Source organism: Anabrus simplex, chromosome X (genome assembly GCF_040414725.1).
Source record: "Anabrus simplex isolate iqAnaSimp1 chromosome X, ASM4041472v1, whole genome shotgun sequence".
NCBI classification, from domain to species: domain Eukaryota; kingdom Metazoa; phylum Arthropoda; class Insecta; order Orthoptera; family Tettigoniidae; genus Anabrus; species Anabrus simplex.
Window position 1 is genome coordinate 183,095,339 of NC_090279.1, and position 17,145 is coordinate 183,112,483.

The 17,145-nt window shown below is 42.9% G+C and overlaps 1 protein-coding gene across 1 annotated transcript in view; it reads left to right on the plus strand.

Moving 5' to 3' along the window:
- The window catches only part of LOC136885919 (alpha-tocopherol transfer protein-like), a 49,091-nt gene that overhangs the window by 12,026 nt on the left and 19,920 nt on the right, over window positions 1-17,145 (plus strand). Inside the window, exon 2 of the mRNA XM_067158611.2 lies at window positions 9,842-9,998. Within this exon, the coding sequence (XP_067014712.2) occupies window positions 9,842-9,998 (157 nt within the window). The remainder of the gene's footprint in view (window positions 1-9,841; window positions 9,999-17,145) is intronic.

Here is a 17,145-nt window from a genome sequence, read left to right on the forward strand (position 1 = left end):
TTCTCCTCCAGGCAAATGCGGGGATGGTACCTAACTTAAGGCGACGGCCGCTTCCTTCCCTCTTCCTTGTATATCCCTTCAAATCTCCCCGTCCCCCCGCAAGGCCCCTGTCAAGCATAGCAGGCGAGGCCGCCTGGGCGAGGTACTGGTCCTCCTTCCCGGTTGTATCCGCCGACCCAGTCTGACGCTCCAGGACACTACCCTTGAGGTGGTAGAGATGGGATGCTTTGCTGAGTCCCAGGGAAAATCCGACCCTGGAGGGTAAACAGATTAAGAACGAAGAACGGATGAGCTATTGTAATAACATTCATCACCATTTAGTTGTACCATGTGCTAATAGACACCGCAAACTGCTGCAAAACTAAAGCGTACGTTACAGGCTACAGAAGTGACATTTTAATTAATTAATTTCGTGTGGCTATTTCTAGCCGACTGCAGCCCTTGTAAGGCAGAACCTCCGATGAGGGTGGGCGGCATCTGCCATGTGTAGGTAACTGCGTATTGTTGTGGTGGAGGAGGATGGTGTTATGTGTGGTGTGTGAGTTGCAGGGAGGTTGGGGACAGCACAAACATCCATTCCTCGACCCACTTGGAATTAACCAATGAAGGTTAAAATCCCTGACCCGGCCGGAAATCGAGCCCGGGACGAGTCGGACACGAAAAGTGATGAAATCCGGGGACGTTCTAGGAACGAAAAGCGAAATTCTGGAATTGTTCCCGTTTTCTGGGGTAAACCTAAAACAGAGGGAAATGATGAACGGTACATAACACTTGTTCATTTGTTCATTTCAGGCGAGAGTCACGTGTCTTAAGGGTAAAAACATGCCGAATGGGTCGCTCCAGTAAATTACCACTTAAGGACAATGGGACTTATATTAAAATATGAAAATTCACAACCTGTTTCCAGTCATTCGACCGAGTCAGGGATGGAGTGATGGAAGGATAGCAATTGTGTCGGCTGCCGAAGCCTGTCGCGCCCTTGCGGGGCAATGATTAATGACTGACAGATGAAATGAAATGATATTGGAGAGTATTGCTGGAATGAAAAAAATGACAGGGAAAACCGGAGTACCCGGAGAAAAATCTGTCCCGCCTCCGCTTCGCCCAGCACAAATCTCGTGTGAAGTGACCGGGATTTGAACCATGGAACCCAGCGGTGAGAGGCCACCGCGCTGTCGCCTGAGCCACGGAGGTCCGAATTACACTGACTGACAGAGCAAATGCAACACCAAGAAGGAGTGGTTCGAAAGGGATGAAAGTTGGGGAAAAAAACAGAGACGGCACGGACGAATAATTGATGTTTATTTCAAACCGATATGCAGGTTACACAATGCGCACGGCATCGACTCAGTAGGATGTAGGACCACCGCGAGCGGCGATGCACGCAGAAACACGTCGAGGTACAGAGTCAATAAGAGTGCGGATGGTGTCCTGAGGGATGGTTCTCCATTCTCTGTCAACCATTTGCCACAGTTGGTCGTCCGTACGAGGCTGGGGCAGAGTTTGCAAACGGCGTCCAATGAGATCCCACACGTGTTCGATTGGTGAGAGATCCGGAGAGTACGCTGGCCACGGAAGCATCCGTACACCTCGTAGAGCCTGTTGGGAGATGCGAGCAGTGTGTGGGCGGGCATTATCCTGCTGAAACAGAGCATTGGGCAGCCCCTGAAGGTACGAGAGTGCCACCGGCCGCAGCACATGCTGCACGTAGCGGTGGGCATTTAACGTGCCTTGAATACGCAATAGAGGTGACGTGGAATCATACGCAATAGCGCCAAAAACCATGATGCCGCGTTGTCTAGCGGTAGGGCGCTCCACAGTTACTGCCGGATTTGACCTTTCTCCACGCCGACGCCACACTCGTCTGCGGTGACTATCACTGACAGAACAGAAGCGTGACTCATCGGAGAACACGACGTTCCGCCATTCCCTCATCCAAGTCGCTCTAGCCCGGCACCATGCCAGGCGTGCACGTCTATGCTGTGGAGTCAATGGTAGGTAGTCTTCTGAGCGGACGCCGGGAGTGCAGGCCTCCTTCAACCAATCGACGGGAAATTGTTCTGGTCGATATTGGAACAGCCAGGGTGTCTTGCACATGCTGAAGAATGGCGGTTGACGTGGCGTGCGGGGCTGCCACCGCTTGGCGGCGGATGCGCCGATCCTCGCGTGCTGACGTCACTCGGGCTGCGCCTGGACCCCTCGCACGTGCCACATGTCCCTGCGCCAACCATCTTCGCCACAGGCGCTGCACCGTGGACACATCCCTATGGGTATCGGCTGCGATTTGACGAAGCGACCAACCTGCCCTTCTCAGCCCGATCACCATACCCCTCGTAAAGTCGTCTGTCTGCTGGAAATGCCTCCGTTGACGGCGGCCTGGCATTCTTAGCTATACACGTGTCCTGTGGCACACGACAACACGTTCTACAATGACTGTCGGCTGAGAAATCACGGTACGAAGTGGGCCATTCGCCAACGCCGTGTCCCATTTATCGTTCGCTACGTGCGCAGCACAGCGGCGCATTTCACATCATGAGCATACCTCAGTGACGTCAGTCTACCCTGCAATTGGCATAAAGTTCTGACCACTCCTTCTTGGTGTTGCATTTGCTCTGTCAGTCAGTGTACATGTAGTGATTGAAAATAATGATCTAAAATACAAAGTTTTCCTCTGCATGTGTTTCAAGAACGGGAGCCTGAAACACTTGGTTTAGTACCCCCAAAGTACGACAGTACATACAAGAAATGCGGTGACGGACTTTCTGTTTACTAGAACATCAATGAATGTAATTTTCCTTTCTATTCGTTGACTGTTCTCGCAACTGTAAGTGATCAGAAATGAATCCGAGTTATCCGAGTTATAAGGACTTTATTTTCTTATTTATACAGCTATAAATAAGTCTTTACTGAAAGGGCTTTGTAATAATTTAGGCACATCCGAAGTACAACCAAATGAGGTTAATGAGAAAAAGAAAACAAGATATGAACCAAGCATCCCGTTCTATCAACAAGAAAACCGGCTGGATGATATCGAAGTCATAGAATTAATGGTTGGCGCTAGAGGAACCATTCCTCACTTTTTCGTTCAGTTCTGCAAATCATTTAACCTCAATCAGGTATTAATCACATAAATTGCATTGACTGCCTTGAAATATTCCGTTCATATCCTAAAGAACCATATCTCCCAAACTTTTTAATACAACTACATACAGTATGTCAAGTGTGCTAATCCAGGCATAGTCAAGCGAGAGCAAAATGCCTTCGGAGCCAGTTTGCTCCCCGCTTTCGAGGTAAGAGAGCAGCTTAGCGAGCAAGTAGGGGAAGTGCATGACGTAATACATACTGAAGGCCACTGGCTCGCAGAATGAAGATTTGTAAATCTAGACACAGAAGTAGGCTCACGATGAAAACTTGAAATGTACTTTGCGACTTGCCAGTACGTAAACGATAGTACAAAACATTGAGACAACACTATCTAAACGAGCCCAAAAGTCCTGTGAAGGAGCAGTACACCAGTGATATGTTTCAATTCTTGTGTTTAATTTGTTGACATAGTCATAAATGCCATAAAAATATTTAAATGTATGTTAATGAGAGTGCAAAGAATGTGCACAAATCACACAAATTGTATTTTCTTTCGGTAAATGTACGTGTCCCAAAAGCTTCAGTTAATCGTGAAAATGTTTTTATTCAGGACATATTGCACACTGCTGTATATTCCTTTCTCAATTAATGTTTTCTTGTCCTGTTGTATAATCTGTGTTCCGTTCGTCTCACATGATCCATGCTACAACTTATTATTATTATTATTATTATTATTATTATTATTATTATTATTATTATTATTATTATTATTATTATTATTATTATTATTATTATTATTATTATTATTATATAATTCGCTGGCGCCATCAAGGACCACGTTAAGTCTTGTTGCATTTGACACTGAACTTGGCCTTCTTTAGAGCTCAAATTTCCCTCATTCTCTGTGAGTGGGCCTGCTTACGCTCCTCTGTCCAAGGGGCACCGTGTCTTCTCTTCGGTTGCTCGTCTCGGTTTAGCCCGTTCGTCAATATTTTCTTGCGGAAGAGATCTCTGTTAAGGGCGTCTTCAGCTGAGATATGTAGCATTTGCAGGTCTTCTTTGGTATTTCTAAACCAGGGAATTGTGGTTTTGGGGTTTGAATCAAAAAAGTGAAAGATTTCTTTAGTTAACTTTCTTCCGTCCATTCTTTTCAGATGACCGTAAAATCGTGCCCGTCTTTTTCTGATTGTGTCGGTAATTTTCTCTATTTTGCTGTAGACTTCCTTGTTGGATCTCATTTGGTGGATTCCATTTCTGTACTTTGATCCCAAGATTCCTCTCACAATTTTGCGTTCTCTTTTCTCCAGTTCTTCAAGGAGTCCTTTGTTGGAATTTAGAGACAGGGTTTCGGCTGCATATAGAACTACTGGCTTCAGAACTGTTTCATAGTGACGTATCTTGGTGTTTTGGGAAAGGCATTTTTTGTTGTAGATTGTGCGGGATGTTTGCTAGGCTATTTCCAGTTTGCGTACTCGCTCCTGAAGTGCTTCTTTGTCCAGTCCACTTTTCATGATGATCTCACCCAGGTATTTGAATTTGTCTACTCGGGTGATGTCCCCGTATTTTGTATGGAGTTTTGGTGGAGCCTCTTTGATGTTAGTCATTACTTCTGTTTTCTCAAACGATATCTGCAAACCAGTTTGTTCGGCAATTTCCTTTAAAATTTCAACTTGAGCTCTGGCGGTTTCTATGTCGTTTGAGAGAACAGCAATATCATCGGCAAATGCTAAGCAGTCTGTTGCGATCCCCTTGGATTTGGTTCCTATTCTCAATGGACTGTAGTTGGTTTCCTGTAATCTCACCCGCCAGGTTCTGATGATCTTTTCAAGAACACAGTTGAAGAGTATCGGGGATAGCCCATCACCTTGTCGGACTCCTGTTTTGATGTCAAAGGAATGCGAGAGACATCCGTGGAACTTCACCTGGTATTTTGTATCGGTCAGGGTGGCTCTAATTAATGCCAGCAGTTTCAAATCAAATCCAAATTCATTTAAGATGTTTAGCAGGATTTCCCGGTCAATGGAGTCGTACGCTTTCTTAAAGTCCACAAAGACAGACACATACTGCTTGGACCTTAATGTACAATATCTGATGATCCTTTTTGAGATTTTGGATCTGTTCAGCTGTTGAGCGACCTTTTTTGAACCCTCCTTGGTATTCACCTATTTGATGTTCGACTTGTGCTTCCAAACGCTCCAGGATGGCAAGTGATAGAATTTTGTAAGTCACGGGTAGCAAAGATATTCCTCTGTAGTTGTTGATGATCTTCATGCTGCCTTTTTTTTGTGTAATGGATGGATCAAAGCTATTTTCCAATCTTCGGGTAGGGTCTCCTTGTTCCAAATGTCTTCTATTTGCTTTTGCAAGATATCAAGTGATTCCTCTGGGGCATATTTCCATAGTTCTGCTACTACTGAGTCTTCCCCCGGCGCTTTGTTATTTTTGAGACGGGCAATGTGGCGCTTGATTTCATCTCTGTCGGGTGGTCTGGAATCTGGGTACCTGAGTAAGGGTTCCTTGGTCTCGATGGGGCTTTGCGGTTTAGAGCAATTAAGTAAATTCTTGAAGTAATCTGCCAGAATGCGGCAATTTTCTTCATTTGACGTCGCCAGTGTGCCGTCCTTTCGCTCAAAGCATAGAGATGGTGGCTTATAGCCAGTGAGTTTGCGTTTGAAGGCTCTGTAGTACTCTCTGCTTTCATTCTTCCTACAGTTTTGTTCTATCTTTTCAATGAGAGATTTTTCGTATTTACGTTTCTCAGTTCTGAACACCCTAGCTGCTTGGGCACGCTGGGTTTTGTAGGTTTCCCAATCATTTTCTGATTTTGTAGAGTAGTACTGTTTCCACGCACTGAGTCTTTCTTGGAGGACTGATTCGCAGGTACTATTCCACCAGGCATGCTTTTTGCTTCTCTTGATTTCTGCAACGTCTTTGGCGGCCTCAACAAGGAGACTTTTGGCGTTGTTAAAGTCACAGTCATTTGGTCTAGCCTTCTCCTGGAACTCCTCGACCCTTTGCCGAAGTTTATCATTGTCGAAGCGTGTGATCTGTTTGGTTGTCTTCCTTGTGTTTGCGGGAATTGGTTTGAATTTGATAAGAGACATATAATGATCTGAGGCCACATTGATGCCTTTCTTTACCTTGACATTCATAATCTCAGGGCTGTTTCTCCTGGAGATTGCAACATGATCAATTTGGAACTCTCCGAGGGCTTGGACGGGAGAACGCCAAGTCATTTGCTTTCTGGGTAGATGGCGAAAGTGGGTCGACATGACCTGCAGGTTGTGATTTTCGCAAATGGACACCAGTCTTTTGCCGCTGGGATTGGTTGTTTTGTGAGCAGGGTAATTTCCTATAACTTTCTTGTACTTCTTTTCACGACCTAGTTGGGCATTGAAGTCACCCAAAAGAAGCTTGACATGGTGTTTGGGGATTTTGTTTAATTTTTCATCCAGTAGGTCCCAGAAATTATCAACTTCGTCTGGATCAGACTTGTTCTTATCGTTTGTAGGAGCATGTGCGTTAACTAGGGCGTAGGTTTTGCTCGCGCATTTAATTGTGAGTATAGACAATCTGTCATTCACAGGTTCGAAATTTGCAACTGATTTAAGGATCTTGGTTCTAACAGCAAACGCGGTTCCAAGCATCACAACTCCATTGAGGATTCCTCTTTGCGCTTTGCTCTTGAAAAATCGGTAGCCTTCGGATTCAAAAATCTCTTCATCTGGGTACCTTGTTTCCTGTAGGGCCATTATGGATATCTGATTTTCGTGAAGAGCTTTGGTGAGGGTTTTCAGCTTGCCAGTTTGTGTAAGTGAATTTATGTTTAAAGTTGCTAGAAAGGTTTTAGATTTTGGCCTGAGTTTTTGACTCTTCGGGGTACACCGAGACGCTCCGACTCGTCTCTTGCATGATGTCGAGTCTCCCCCAGAATCCGAACGAGACTCGTGCGCCGTGGCGTTCACGACGAGGGATTTGTCCGAAGATTTACCCCCTGGGGTATGTTTCTTGAAATGTTGTGCCATCATGCTTTTTGACTTGACTTTGCTTTGCTTTGGACGGGTACCCATCCTTTTACAACTAGGGTTGTTAGCCCTAAGGGTTGCCTCAAGATGTTTTCTGGCTTCTGGTCATTTACCAATCTTCGCCGTAACCCTGGCAAGGGACCAGTTTTTTTTTTCACGGTGGTATTTTATTTCCCTACTACCCTCTGACTCTGCTGGTGGCAAAGCCAGCGAGCTTCCCCAATTCCAATGGGATGCGCCCGATGGAGGTAACTGGTAAATCCCCACACGGGATTATTATCATTATTATTATTATTATTATTATTATTATTATTATTATTATTATTATTATTATTATTATTATTATTATTATTGTAGCTGTTGTTTATATGGTAACATTTCCGAGCGGCAAGTACACTATGGTCACAGTATGCAACCCGCCTGTCCCCTGCTCACTTATCACGTGACAGACAGCCGTCCAGAGCAGAGCAAGTAACACCAGCTCCCTGGAGTACCTACGTGATGACGCCTGTGCTAACCAACTCACATTTACTTTTAATATCCATATTGTCTTTTTGTATACTTTGTCCTCAGGGAGCAATCTCCACTTGAGGAAAGTCAAATAAGTAAATAAATAAATAAATAAATAAATAAATAAATAAATAAATAAATAAATAAATAAATAAATAAATAAATAAATAAATATAAAATAAGAGTTTTGTCTGTACAATGCTCAGAATTTGAAACAAATGGTATTTCTGTATCGTTCATGTCCACAGTAACAAGGAAACGCACTTTTTTTTCTTTTCCGTAATTTCTGTCTGTCTGTACGTACACGCATCACTTTAAAACGGCTGAAGAGGATTTAATGAAAATCGGTATGTAAAGTCGGGGGATGAGCCACTACAATCTAGGCTATAAATCATTTTATTCAAGCTGAGTGAAATGGTAGTTTAGGGGAAGGCCTAAAATTCAATTCTCAAATATTTATGTTTTAAGTGGTTCTGTCGATAAATACTACATAATTAAAGTTACATAGAATTAAATTTCCGATCATTTATGTCTTATACAATTTTACCGTACCGGCTATGATAACACTGATATTCATGAATTTCGATTTTTATTGCTAAGTCCATATCAACGCCGAGCCACGAGAAAATGGGTGAACAGAATATAATGAAAATCGATATATAGAGTCGGGGAAGAAAGAACTGTAGTCTAAGCTATAAACAATTTTACTGAACCTGGGTGAAATGGTAGTTTAGGGGTAGGCGCCTAAAATTTATTTTTTAAATACCTTTGTTATTGCTCCTATAGAAAAGTACTACATAACAAAAATAATAGAGAATACAATTTCCGATCATTTATGTTTTATTCAGCTTTACCGTACCGACTGATAAGAGTAGTATTTCAGAGGCGGAAGAAAACTAAATGCGAAGGCGTACAATATGGAAAGTGCATAACATTGATCAACAATAACATTACATTGCTCATTGTTTGTTGTGATGTTCTTTGCCTTTTATCGTGCCCTCAACTCTGATAGATGGGATTACTGTTGCGTACCGAGTATAACAGCCTGACTGAATATTGGCAGGAAAGAGCTGGGAAGTTAAAATACTGTGGTTCATACATTGTCTGATACTGCTGGTACGTAACACACTGGTTCATCACAGTATTCCAGCTATTCCATCCCTACTCTGACGCGGTGTTTTGAATGAGCAGTGTGCAGATTTGGCAGAGGCTCACTTAGTAATAGTAGTATGACCTGATCTAGAATTACAATTTAAGCCTATTCCAAATTACAGCACTACAATTCATTAATAATTCAAAATTCAACCCTGAAAAGAGACGTTACTTATGAAAAGCGTCTTCCTCTTCACTTTTATTAAATTCTGCATTCATTTTGTTCGAAATTAGCAGTGAAGAGGGGTTTTCTCCTCTGGCTTGGAGGAAAAATTTGCCTCCAAGTCAGATAGATTTTTCCGCCACCGGTGTAGTGAAATTCGACACACACACACACACACACACACACACACACACACACACACACACACACACACCGCCGACGAAAAAGACGAAGAGTGTTCACGGATCAAGGCTGTGCGGCTTGGCCATTCTAGCTCTGGAACTTTGGACTGTTAGATCGGCAGCGTAGTACTGTTCGTTAAAAGTGAGAAAATGTGTTGTTTTTCATTTGATCGAGTATTTCATATTGCTTTTGATCGCGCCATTCATACTGACGTCATTGTCATGACCTATGTTCATTTTACTTGGGAAAACCACTAAGGTAGTCTTTCTGAGAATGTAAAAAAGCAGGTGGAGAGTGAGTGTTTGCCATTATAATTAAAACTCCCCAACCTGATTGTGACAGAGTAGGCAAGCAGACCTACCTTCACAATGAAAATTCCCTAACCCAGTCTTCATATGAGAAAAGACGTTTGGTGACTTCCCTGTCGCGTTTCTAGGGTAATGTTGCTATGCAATATAATACAATCTTGCTCACAAGGTGTACACTACTTAGCGTAGAATTCTGTATACAATGTAGAATTCCGTAGCGAAGCACGGGTACATCAGCTAGTATAATATAATAGTGGAAAACGTAGCATGAGCTATCTGTAGGCTAAACATGTTTTACGATTTAACAGAAGCTTGATAGCCCTTATCAAAATGTTTAACGTTATATCGGGTGGCATGGAGAGCTGCATAAACCAGTCTATGGACTGATGACTCAAACAACAATTGTTTTGTTCCAGATGATCAGCTCATACTGTTCCTACATAGCTGCTACTGGTCTCTGGAACGAGCCAAGAAGACTATAGATGCCTGTTTCACTATACGGACACACTCTCCCGAGTTGTTCAGTCGACGAGATCCTCTGCTACCGGAAATGCAGTCCATGTGGGAGGTAATGTAAGTAGTATTTTTTTTTCCTTTTTCCTCGCTGGATCCCATTACGGGGTCTGAGACATTACAGGCTCTCCGCCATCGAATCCTGCCCTAATCCTCGGTAACTGTCAGTCCAGACAAAGCTATTGCCGGACTTTAGTTGCCATGGTCCACCTGGGTCGTCCCTTACTCCTACGTCCACCGTACTCATATAGCTCTCTCCATTTCAATCAATCAATCAATCAATCAATCAATCAATTAATGGCCTACATTTTGGGCTATCACCCATGTGGCATATTCCCTATCAGTTGTTTACTTAGCTTTCTTTTACATATTTTCAACGAACTTAGAAAATTATCGTTCATTTCCCTTGATAATTTATTCCAATCCCTTACTTCTCGTGCTTATAAATGAATATTCGCCCCAATCTGTTCCTCTTGAATTCCAGCTTTATCTTCATATTACGATCTTTCCTACCTGTAAAAGCTCCACTCAAGCTTATTCTTCTACTTATGTCATTCCACGCCAACTCACCACTGACAGCTCGAAACATACCACATAGTCGAGCATCTCGTCCCCTTACTCCCAAGTCTTCTCTGCTCAAAGTTTGCAACATGTTCGTAACTACTATATCGGAACTCACCAAGAACAAACCGTACTGCTTTCCTTAGAATTTTATTCCAGTTCTCGTTTCAAGTATCCTGGTGAGGGTCCCATACACTGAAGCCATACTCTAACTGCGGTCTTACCAACCATTTTTACGCCTTCTCCTTTGCATCTTTACTACAACCTCTAAATACTCTTATATCCATGTGAAGAGATATGTAACCTTTCTTAACAACCTCGTTAAGATTACCCCACTGAGGATTATATTAACACTTAGATACTTACGTTGTTCCCCATGAAGTACTATCCCCCCATCAACCCAATAATTAAAACTGAGACCGGTGAAATTTATAACTTGACTTTTCATTCCATTTACATTCATACCATTGTCTGCTGTCCATCTCACAACACTGCTTAAGTTCCCCTGCAGTCGTTCACGGTCCTGCAATTAATTTACTCCTCTGTACAGTATAATATCAGTCTAGCCTAAGCAAGCTTCGTGTGCGAACGTGCTGGGTCGAGTGTGCCGGTAGAGCGGGAGTGGAGAGTGAGCGGAAAGTGACGAGGAAGATGACTGGTGTGGAACAATATCGGGTAGTTATCGGAAGGTGGCAGGGGAGAAGGAAGAAGGAAACAGCCGAAGAGGGAGGCAAAATGGGAATGAAGGGTGAGATGATGTTATTGGGAGCGGTGATTATGGTACTGCTAGTTATAGGGGGCGTACTGTATACATAAAGCAGTGTTCTGGCACACGCTAATAACGTGAGGAAGAAGATGACGAAGACTTATGCCCGGTTGCAGAAAAGCTAATCAGTTTCACTGGAGTTTGATTAGCAATCACTGTGGGTTTGAATGGCATTCATCCTATGTGAGTTGCAGAAACAGCAATCATTGTTTGATCGACAATCAATCTCACATCAGATTTCACCAGCAAATTCATGCTGATCAAGCACTGATTCTCCAATCAGTGCTTGCAGTCTTTAAGCTCAAGGATGTTTTTCTTTCATTAAACACATGTGATTACACGTTTCAGTTGATAAATAAATTAAATTCATGTAGGAAGTGCGATTTGAGTGACTACTATTTTGTTTTCCGTAGTCATTATTCTCACATATAACCTCAATCTTGAACATGGAACTAGTATATCAATCAGTATTGAAATACTTATCTTCTTCGTTTTCTCCCGCTTTTCCCACACCTGTGGGGTCGCGGGTGCGAACTGTGCCGCACATGGGGACTTGACCCTGTTTTACGGCCGGATGCCCTTCCTGACGCCAACCCTATATGGAGGGTGTAATAACTATTGCATGTTTCTACAGTGGTTGGTAGGACAAACACAAACACCAAGAAGAATTAATCAGAGGCGGTTAAAATCCCCGACCCGGTCTGGACTCCAACCCGGGACCCTCTGAACCAAAGGGCTCAACGCTGACCATTCATCCAATGAGTCAGACAAATGAATACTTATATATGGCATATTAATATCCATGTAAACCCAAAATTTTCGAATTAATAAACCAATATGACAAAAGTTCAACCTATCCGCAACATAGTTGTTCACTCTTTTGTAATTTTGTCCACACAGCTTCCGTTTTTTTTTTTAATATTTCAATTATGTGCAAGTATCCCTCAACTATATTAAGTAAGAGGGCTCTATCATTCAATTAAAAATGTGGCCCTCTCACTTTCTTAGTGGGAATATCACTCATATTGTCGAAAATTAATTAAATCAAACGAAAACCGCTCTTTTTCACCTTTCTCAAACACGATCAGAATCAGCTGTTCCCCGATTTACTGCCACTTTGATGTCTTTGCTAGACACCAAAGAGGATAAAATAGAATCAACACGGCAGAGGTCACTAATTGCGCTTTTGCCAGATTTATTTCCTTCTCGGATCTTCAATCAGTGAATTTGAGAAATAGACATGATGTAGGCTTTTGGGCTTATGCCGTGTCAAGAAATAAGGTGAAATTCTGTACGTTTCGCAGAGAACTTTGCTCTGAGTCTTCAGAAGAAAACCTTTCTCGTGAACAGTCGAGATTTTCTTCTGATGACGCAGAGCACAGTTCTCTGCGAAACGTTCGCTTTCTTTATTGAACGTTTGCAACTTCAGATATTGTCAAAAAATATGTCTGTGGCCGCTCGAAGATGACGTACATTTTAAAATGCCTGTCTGTTTAGTGCAGGGAGAATTATATTTTTGTGACATTGCATTATAGATTATAATAATGGATTAAGAACAAGTCGCAAGAAGACAGAGTATGTTCTTCAACTTTGCGCAGCCCGGGCAAGCGGGCCAACACAACACAGTCTTCGTTGATGGAGAAACACTGATGATGACTAAAAAGTTCAGATATCTTGGATCAGTGGAACAACTGATGGTAATATCGACACAGATGTCAAGCACCGCATCAGTGTTGGTTGGATGAAGTCGCGGTCTCTTACTGGTGTTCTATGTGATAAGCGGATGCCAGTCAAGTTAAAGGGCAAAGTGTACAAAACCACTGTTCAGCCTGCCCTCATGTACGGCTCCAAATTTTTGGCAGGGCAGAGAAAGCATGACCAGCTAATGCATGGCACAGAGATGCGGATGTTGCGATGGTCGGCGGGAGTCACGCCATGAACGTGTCAAAGGATCTTTCAGAGTTGTGCCCATCAGGGACAAGAATGGAGGATAAACAATCCAGCTGGTATGGTCACGTCAGAAGACGAAACAAACACCATTTAGTACAGAAAGCTCTTGCCATCAAAGAGCCAAAGAGAGGAAGCGGGCGTCCTAAGGCAACATTGAAACAAACTGCTGAGGCTACTTTAAGGAAAAGTGAGAGCCATTAGATCTAGTGCAAGAACGTCGGACATACTCTCTCAGAGTCGGCTTGTCTGACTCTGAGAGAGTGAGCTCGGGGGTGCCCGTTTTATGGGTACATACACTGCCAGGAAAGAGGAAGGCGTGTGGCCTCCAGAAAGGCTTGGTGCACGTGTATGAGTTGACAGCTTATATGCGGTGTGTCATGATGGAGGCCCTATCTATGTTGAATTCTGACGCTGAAGAAGGCACACACACCCAGTCCCTCGGAATTAATCAATTAAGGTTAAAACCCCCGACCCTGCTGGCAGTCTAACCCTGAACCCATTGGACTAACGATTTAGCCTTGGAGCCGGACTGACATAGCATTGTTAAGTCTACACTTACGTACATTCAATCGCACCATAATTAGCTGTCGCAGAAGATTACATTCTTTCAAAGTCCTTTTGTTTGACAAAGCTTGAACAATGAACATAATGTACAGGTGGTACTATTCCCAGTACGTATCATATCTATCCACAGTTTATGAATATCCTCTAGTTTCCAGAATGTATAAAATTCAATATTTCTTTGCCAGTCAATGTTTGTGCTGTTAAGTATACACGTATGCACAGAAATGGTGTTCCAACATAAACAATCAACACAGCCCCACTCCAGTACTGAAACGGTGGGGATGGAGTGAGGGGGTAGTGCTGAAGGCCGTTCCAGTACTGAAAAGGAGGGGAAGAGAGTGAACGGGTAGTGCTGAAGGCACAGTGTGTGTATTGACATACATCCATCACTGTGCCCATTTCAATCACAACTAGGGTGACAAACCATCCCGAACCCACTTCACAGATTGGCACTTCATGATAAGATGTAGCTTATTTGGCTTATGATACATTTATTTCGAGTTCTTTATGCTATTGTAAGTCAGTGGCGTGTAAATTGTGCGTCAACGCCCAAATAAAATCGAAAAAAATATTTCTTCTTTCTTCCTTTCTTTCTTAATCGGTTTACCCTCCAGGGTTGGTTTTTCCCTCGGACCCAGCGAGAGATCCCACCTCTACCGCCTCTAGGGCAATGTCCTGGAGCTTCAGACTCTGGGTCGGGGGATACAACTGGGGAGGATGGCCAGTACCTCGCCCAGGCGGCCTCACCTCCTATGCTGAACAGGAGCCTTGGTGGGGGATGGGATGATTGAAAGGGATAGACAAGGAAGAGAGAAGGAAGCGGCCGTGGCGTTAAGTTAGGTACCATCCCGGCATTTGCCTGGAGGAGAAGTAGGAAATCACGGAAAACCACTTCCAGGATTGTTGGGGTGGGAATCGAACCCACCTCTACTTAGTTGACCTCCCGAGGCTGAGTGGACCCCGTTCCAGCCTTCGTACCACTTTTTTAAATTTCGTGGCAGAGCCGGGAATCGAAGCGGGACCTCCGGGGGTGGCAGCTAAACACACTAACCACTACATTATCGTTCGTTGTTCCGCTCCATATAGACTACTGTAGTTACTCTGAGTGACGTCCGGAACCGCCTGCCAGTCTGTCACGCCACGAAGACGTTGGTTCCGTTTCCAACGAGCCGGCATCTTCACTCTCTGGAATCGCGCATGCGCAAATATGCTCTCTCTCCCCTTGCCTCGTGCTTGCTAAACCTGACCAAATACAGTAGAGACAATACACGACACTTACGGATTTCGCCTTGCTAAAATGGGAGACAATTCGACGGTGGCGCTCCTAGTGACTTGACCTGAACAAATCGCGCTAAATTCAAATATCAATGGAAGTGTATATACGGAAATGGATAAATAAATTACGTCTAGAAAGACAGTGGTATTGAGATATTAACTTCGAAGTTGCTAAAGCAATTCTGGATAAATGAATGAAGAATTATTTAAAAGGTTATTATTCAAAGACTGAAATTAGACATATAAACAAGGTGTGAAATGGACTGCTGTGAAATGGCTTGATCTTTCATTTATGCATTACTTTTTTAGCTTTAGCATACCTGCCTGAAATCTTACGGTTGGATTTGTCTTTTTTCCTCATTTAAAAACAATGTATCATCACATTAAGACATTTGTCAATAAAAATATCGGCACATTCCTTACACATATGATGCAATGAATTAACATTTAATAGCTGGACAATTTTCCTCTTAACATGAAGCCTACTAACAGAAAGAAAATCTATAAAATCCTGGCTTTAATCTGAGAAGAGGGATAAAAGAAGTTTGAAAATGTCGATAGTGATGCTTTGAGGAATATTTACGTACAATTAGAGTAAAAATGTAACATACCCTTGGCTGTATAGTCGAGGATTTTTAAAGTCGCTGGCCTGGAAATGATCTGAACAGATCTTATAATTCTTATACAAGCCTTACGTCCCTTCTTTCTTGTACACTTTATCCAAATCGCTTCTGTGACATTTCAAAACCCACAGATCACACCTACAACAACACATCGGTATTGAAGGTTAACTGCTGCACTATACAATAAAATATGCGTATTATATTTTAAGCCCGTTAAAACATGGGTCGAGCAGGTCAGAAGATTATGAAGTACTATAAAAATCTGTCACTGGAAGAATATATATGCAAACACAATATTACTTACATGTTCTTGTCACGAGGGAACCTGAAGAACGAGCGCGCATTTTTCTCTACTTCGTAATTACTGCAGCCAAACACAGCACATACCTTTCCCCTCATGTTGAGAGGAGATATCAAGGAATGACACACGCTACTATTTAATTGTGTCAACTCACTGAAAACGCATAAATAACACCAAAAACTTCACACAAAAATACACGTGCTCTTATGACAGAATCAGTACCGTTCAGGTCTATCCGCTAGAGTGAGCTCCAATAGCTGTCCCTCGATATCTCGCTCAGTGTCGTGTATTGTCTCTACTGTATTTGACCTGACCAAGGCGTTGTTTCAGTTTCCAACGTTTTGTGTCGATTTTTGTCTTCAAGTTCCGTGTGAGTGTATTATTGCTTACACAGTCACGTCGGAGATTTAAATGTTTTAATATGAATAGTGGGAGCATAGTAAAACAGTTATTAAACACTAGTTTTTCATCACTTTCTTGCAGTGACCGACTCGTTGGCTGAATGGTCAGCGTACTGGCCTTCGATTCAGAGGGTCCCGAGTTCGATTCCCGGCTGGGTCGGGAATTTTAACCTTCATTGGTTAATTTCACTGGGTCGGGGGCCGGGTGTTTGCAACATCCCTGCAATTCAAACACCACACATAACACTATCCTCCACCACAATAACACACAGTTATCTACACATGGCAGATGCCGCCCACCCTCGACGGAGGGTCTGCCTACAAGGAATGCCACTGCACCTGGCTAGAAATAGCCACACAAAATTATTATTACTTTCTTACAGTGGAAAGAAACAGGACTGCTGATAGTGGTTTGTTAATTTTCTATACTTTAGTTTCGCAATTTTGTATTATTACAGTGTATAAAATTTTCCAATGTGACTGAAATGGCTCCCATACGTATTTCACCTTCGAAAGAAAATCGTAATTCTCTGCAAAGTTTCTCATTTTTTTCTCCATGTCTTTCTATTACATTAATTCATTTTGTGATATGAATAATCTGATAAAATAAATGGGTAAGCCCCCCCCCCCGGGCGAAATGTGCGGGCTTATATCTAATCCATTAATTTCATCTATAACAAGTCCTGAACTTCTGGCCCGGGAAATGTCACTGCTGTAAGTATTCGTGCAAAATATGTTTCAAGATGATGATTCCGGAATATGATGA